We start from the raw sequence: 5,278 nt of genomic DNA on the forward strand, positions 1-5,278 counted from the left end.
TGTGAAAGCCATCTTTTCTCTCAGCAGTTCTGCACTCTTAGCTTAAAGGTCCCAAGGCTTTGGGTCTGTTTTCAGCTTTATGAGTTTGCTGCGTCCCCTCCATTGAGGCTCCATACAAGCCTCCGAATGGGTGGAGGAGCTGTTTTCGCACAGAAATGTGCAGCTGTCCTCATGAATACTGCTGAACTGCAGTGTCCGTGTTCTCCATAGCTAGAACATCCTCCTTTCACTGCTAGGGACTTTCCATTTATGCAGGTAACGTTCATGCTGTTGGTTGAGCACAGAGTATGTCTTCACACTTTGCTTCTCAACTGTACCACTTCTGCTCAACTACAATTTAAAGTTGGCAGTTGTGTGGTTTAGAGCTGGGGTGCCATAGCTTAGACATAATATTCTGGGGAAAGTGGTAATGGAAACGGCTTTGGAAGCTGTTCAGTTTTGGTTGAATTTTAATAAGGTGCCTGCAAACCTGTCATCCTCTGTTCTGGTAAATTCACTCGCTGCAGATGTTCTTTTTGGCATGTCAAATTTTAGGCATTGCCTTCTACTTTAATTAGAAAAACCTGCCTTTGCTTGCTTCTGGATTGAGACGGGTTGGAAATGTTGACCCTTTTAAGGAGCCAAACTGGAATTAGAAGAAGACAATTTGCTAATAAGATTTTAACTGCTCAGCACTGAAATTTGCCATGGGACCAGACCCATAAATCTCAAATTTGCGTAAACCTCTTCACAAGTGAATGGGAAAATTAAATATCGACTTGAAAGTTTTTTTGAGATTGGTGGGATAGCACTGCATCATGCCATGCTGGTTCAATCTGTATTCAGTCTTTTTAGCAAGCTGGAAACAGTTTTAAAGAAACTTGCATTTCAGCGATGCGGGAGTGTGTAGGTAGGAGCTCTCTTTAGAGAACTATGCAGTAAGTCGACTTTGGCAAGTTTATTTTGGGCTGTGTTATGGGCAAAGCTATTGTATTAGCTCTTGCTGAAGAGAGGGTTTGTCATGCCAAAATGGTTGGGAAACCTTTGTGTGACATGGGGGGAAGGACTCTAATGTGGAGTTGCAAAGCCTCTGAAGCCTGAATGATGTAATTGCAGTGCTGCACGCACTGGGGCTGGTGTACCCCTCAGTTGCACACATACTTTGCAGACAGTTTGCTTTCTGCTGCAATGACAGCAAATGTCTAGTGCCATGGAAGCCATAGTGACTTCCTGTAACTGTTGTGGGACCTCATTTAAATAAAGGCCTTTCTTATTTTAGGTGTGCTATGTTTAATGTATACTCAGCTTGAGCATGTTATGATCTGCAGTTGTGTTGCAGAAACCCTATAGTTGCCTAAAATGATTTCACTTCATATGCAAAGGTGAGCTCCACCTTTCAAGCTAGTTTGTTTCGGAGGTTGGTTTTTGTGGGTGTTTTTCCTATGAATGTGCTTTAAATGTCCACATGTGGTTTGTTTCATTACATAGGAAGTCCTCTTCCTTCAGAGGAAGGTTTTTGAGAATGAAAAAAATACTTACATTTTAGCGGGGTAAATGCAAGTAGGAGCACAGCCGCAGTTAGAATTGCGCTGTATCTGTGAACACCACACTTTGGATATATCTACTGCTCTTTTGAAGTGCTTTGGAGCTTCTGATGTGAATTATAGGGACAGCTCTGTGGTTTTTTTGCTGCAAAGCTCTGGGTCATTTCTTGCTTTGAATTTAATCCTCCTCCCTGTGATCATCTTGCACTTGTGCAGGAACCCCTGGAGGATATGATGTGCTGATTGTGTATGCAAGTGACGCCACTGAATGGTGTCAGTACCTCCAGAACCTCTTCCTCTTTACTCGGCATGTTCGAAAGCATCGGATTCTGAGCTACCAGCTGGAAGGCGAGTCTGCCATCTCCCACCAGCAACTGGACTTGTTCAACAGATGTCGGAGCATCATCCTTTTGCTATCTGCTGAGCTGGTGCAGAGTTTTTATCACCCTCCTGTCCTGCGGAGCCTTCAGGAAGCTTTACAGCCCCCATACAAAGTAGTCAAGCTGTTCTGTGGTGTTAAGGACTGCGATGACTATTTGACCTTTTTCAAGGACTGGTCTCAGTGGCAAGAACTCACAAACGATGATGAGCCTGATGCTTATCTTGCAGCTGTCAAGAAGGCTATTTCAGAAGGTAAGGTAGCAATCCTGGAGTTGCGCTTCTTGGTCAGGGGTTGGAGGAGGGAGATACGTGATATTTTTTATCCTTATTTTAACACTGGTAATGTATTTTACTGAAATAGAAAACTAAAGCAAATTGCACAACCTTTGTAAACTAGGAAGTTTTGCAACCCAATTTTTCTATGCCTGGTTGGCTCCTTATTCGGGGGAGGTTATGAGTGAGTCATAGAGAACCTGAATTTGGAGGTTATCTTAGGTGCATGGTTTCAAATGCAAATAAAAACTAAAAACTAAGTATCTTTAAAGTTCTGCCTGTAAATAATGTGCTCTGCATTTTATTGACCCAAATTGATTGAAAATTATCTTTTCCTTCAGACTTACATTTCTGTCTATACCAGAATCAAAATAATGTCTAATATTTATTCTCTAGCACTGGTCTAAAGTCAGAGATATAACGGTACTGGCAACAGATCAGTACGTTACCTGTGATGGAATGGCCTTAAAAATGACCCAACCAGCCTGAAAGTGATCACCTGGTAACAAGCACAGAGAACTTAACTAATGCAGAAGTATTAACAGCTGGAGACTACAGAAGCAGACTACAAAGTTTTAATTGAGTCTGAACTTCCTAAAGTCTAGAGGAGTGCGTGGTACTCCTTTCTCATAGTTTCTGTTGAAATGAAGGTGGAGAGCTCTGGGGAGTCATGCTGGTCAGGATGTTTTTATGACACTGCTATACTTGGGGTTATAGTGTTGTCAGCCTCAGCGGGACTGGAGTCTTGTGGTTGCATCTTGGATTAAGTTTTATCTATATTTGGTGGCATAAATGAGGCAGCGCAGTCTTCAGATGGGTCTGGTGTTGTGTGCATAAAGTGCTTTTTGCCAGGATAACAACGGCAATAATCATGATGACAAATTTGTCATAGCAAAAATAAATTTTGAAAGTCATGATCGTGGCCAAAGCAGTCCCCCTGAAAAAAGATGACTCAGGGATTGTGCTGAAGATGGCATTCTCACGTAACCTGGTTACAACAGATGTTTCCTGGTACCTTTTAAAAAACTGCGTAAACTGAAGTTTGCATCTCTCTTTCAAACACCCCTAAAGAGTCTTAGTTTCCTAATGGATAACCTAGGGCTAAAGTAGTCTGGCTCCTTTGCTTTCAGCCTGGGAGAAGAGAGAAAACAGTGGCTGAGCTTTTGTACTCTGAAAAATCAAACTGACCAGAGATTCAATTAGCTTTTATGATACTTTTCAGCAAAAGTGGAAGTTTAGTTATTGTTTTCCTCCAAACTTGGGTCTAGAACATGGCATCAATAATTTATTTATTTTATACAAGCTATTAAAAATCAGAGAGGTTTAAACAACACCTCACTGGATTAGTAGTGTTAATGGTTTTACTTGACATATGCGAGGACTGTCAAAGTTAGTTTAGGCCAGAGTAGGAGTAAGTTTCAGTGTGGCTGAAGAGTGTGTGAGAGTACAAATGGATGTTGATCCTGAAATCTCTTCCCAGAGCTAGCACCCACCAAGTCTCTTCTGGCTTGCTGCATTCTGAGTGTACAAAGCGCAGCGCGAGGCAGAAGAAAGACTTCCTGGGCTGCTGGTGGAGCAGGAAGCATGAGTGTCTCTGTCCTTCATTAGATGGACTGGCTGTAGTAGGAGGTTTCACATAGCCAAGTGGATCCCTACTAGTGAGAGGCCGTCACGCATCTTGCTTGTTTTGGGCGCACTCGGGATCAGAGAGAATCTGGGGTGAAAGGAAGGGGATGAGTGTGGAAATGGATCAGCGAGAAACCCCTCTGGATCAACTGCTTCTCTTGATAGAGAAAAGCTGTGTTCTTCAAAGGGCAGCGCCCAAAATCTACTTTTGTGCTGGGAAAGCATATGTGTTGGCAGTGGTGTGCTGAATGCAGAGCCTGGTCAGCTAAAGAGTGGTCTCCTTTGCCTTTGATGTTGAATGTAGTCAATGAATTGTATTAAGCTGACCTGGCTCTCTTTCTGCAGCTCAGTAAGTGGTTCTCTGCTATTCTCTACAAACTCTCTCAGTGTACAGCTGGCTGCCCCTTGGCACATGGGGGGCTGTGCCTGGGGGACCTGGGTGCTGCATCCTCCAAGCGCTACTCAGAGCCCACCCTGGGAAGGGGCCGAGGTGAGTCTTACTGTGCTGTCTGAGCAGGCAGGGAAGCATGTCTTGTGTGCCTGGCTGTTTAGTGGGCTGGCTGCCATACACCTATGGCAAAACTCTGGGGTAAGACACTGCAGTCTGACTTAGGTGGATATAGAGTCCTCCAGAGATGATGTCTCTGCTGAAAGTTAACGTGCTAAAAAAAACCCCTATGCTTTAGCTTTATGTAAATGGTCTTTTGAAAGAGAAATAGTGCTTTGGATTTTAGTTTTTGTTTCTACATATCAAAGCAACAAAAAAAATCAGCTTATTTGCAGAATCACAGAATCATTTTGGTTGAAAGAGACCTTGAAGATCGTCAAGTCCAACTATTAAACCAGCACTTCCAGGTCACCACTGAGACATGTCCCTCAGCACCACATATACACATCTTTTAAATACCTCTAGGGATGGGGACTCCACCGCCTTCCTGGGCAGCCTGTTCCAATGCTTGACAACCCTTTCTGTAAAGACATTTTTCCTAATATCCAGTCTAAACCACCCCTGGCACAACATGAGGTCGTTTCCTCTTGTCCTGTTGTTTGTCACTTGAGAGAAGAGACTGACCCCCACCTCACTACAATCTCCTTTCAGGTAGTTGTAGAGGGCGATGAAATCTCCCCTGAGCATCCTCTTCTCCAGGCTAAACAACCCCAGTTTCCTCAGCTGCTCCTCATAGGAATTGTTCTCTAGACCCTTCACCAGCTTCATTGCCCTTTTCTGGACACACTCCAGCACCTCAATGTCCTTCTTGTAGTGATGGACCCAAAACTGGACACGTTCAAGGTGTGGCCTCACCAGTGCCAGGTACAGAGGACAAACATTCCCTTCTCCTGCTGGCCACACTAGTGCTGATACAAGCCGAGACGGCACTGACCTTCTTGGCCAGCTGGCTCATATTCGGCTGCTGTGGACCGACACCCCCAAGTCCCTTTCTGCTGGGCAGCTTTCCAACCACTCTTCTCCAAGC

The 5,278-nt window shown here is 44.1% G+C and overlaps 1 protein-coding gene across 1 annotated transcript in view; it reads left to right on the forward strand.

Moving 5' to 3' along the window:
- Positions 1-873: 873 nt before the first annotated feature.
- Positions 874-5,278, forward strand: part of PIK3AP1 (phosphoinositide-3-kinase adaptor protein 1) — a 38,943-nt gene continuing 34,538 nt past the window's right edge. Inside the window, exons 1-2 of the mRNA XM_010141017.1 lie at positions 874-889; positions 1,740-2,156. Coding sequence (XP_010139319.1) covers positions 874-889; positions 1,740-2,156 — 433 coding nt within the window. The remainder of the gene's footprint in view (positions 890-1,739; positions 2,157-5,278) is intronic.

Source organism: Buceros rhinoceros, unplaced genomic scaffold (assembly GCF_000710305.1).
Source record: "Buceros rhinoceros silvestris isolate BGI_N320 unplaced genomic scaffold, ASM71030v1 scaffold8088, whole genome shotgun sequence".
NCBI classification, from domain to species: domain Eukaryota; kingdom Metazoa; phylum Chordata; class Aves; order Bucerotiformes; family Bucerotidae; genus Buceros; species Buceros rhinoceros.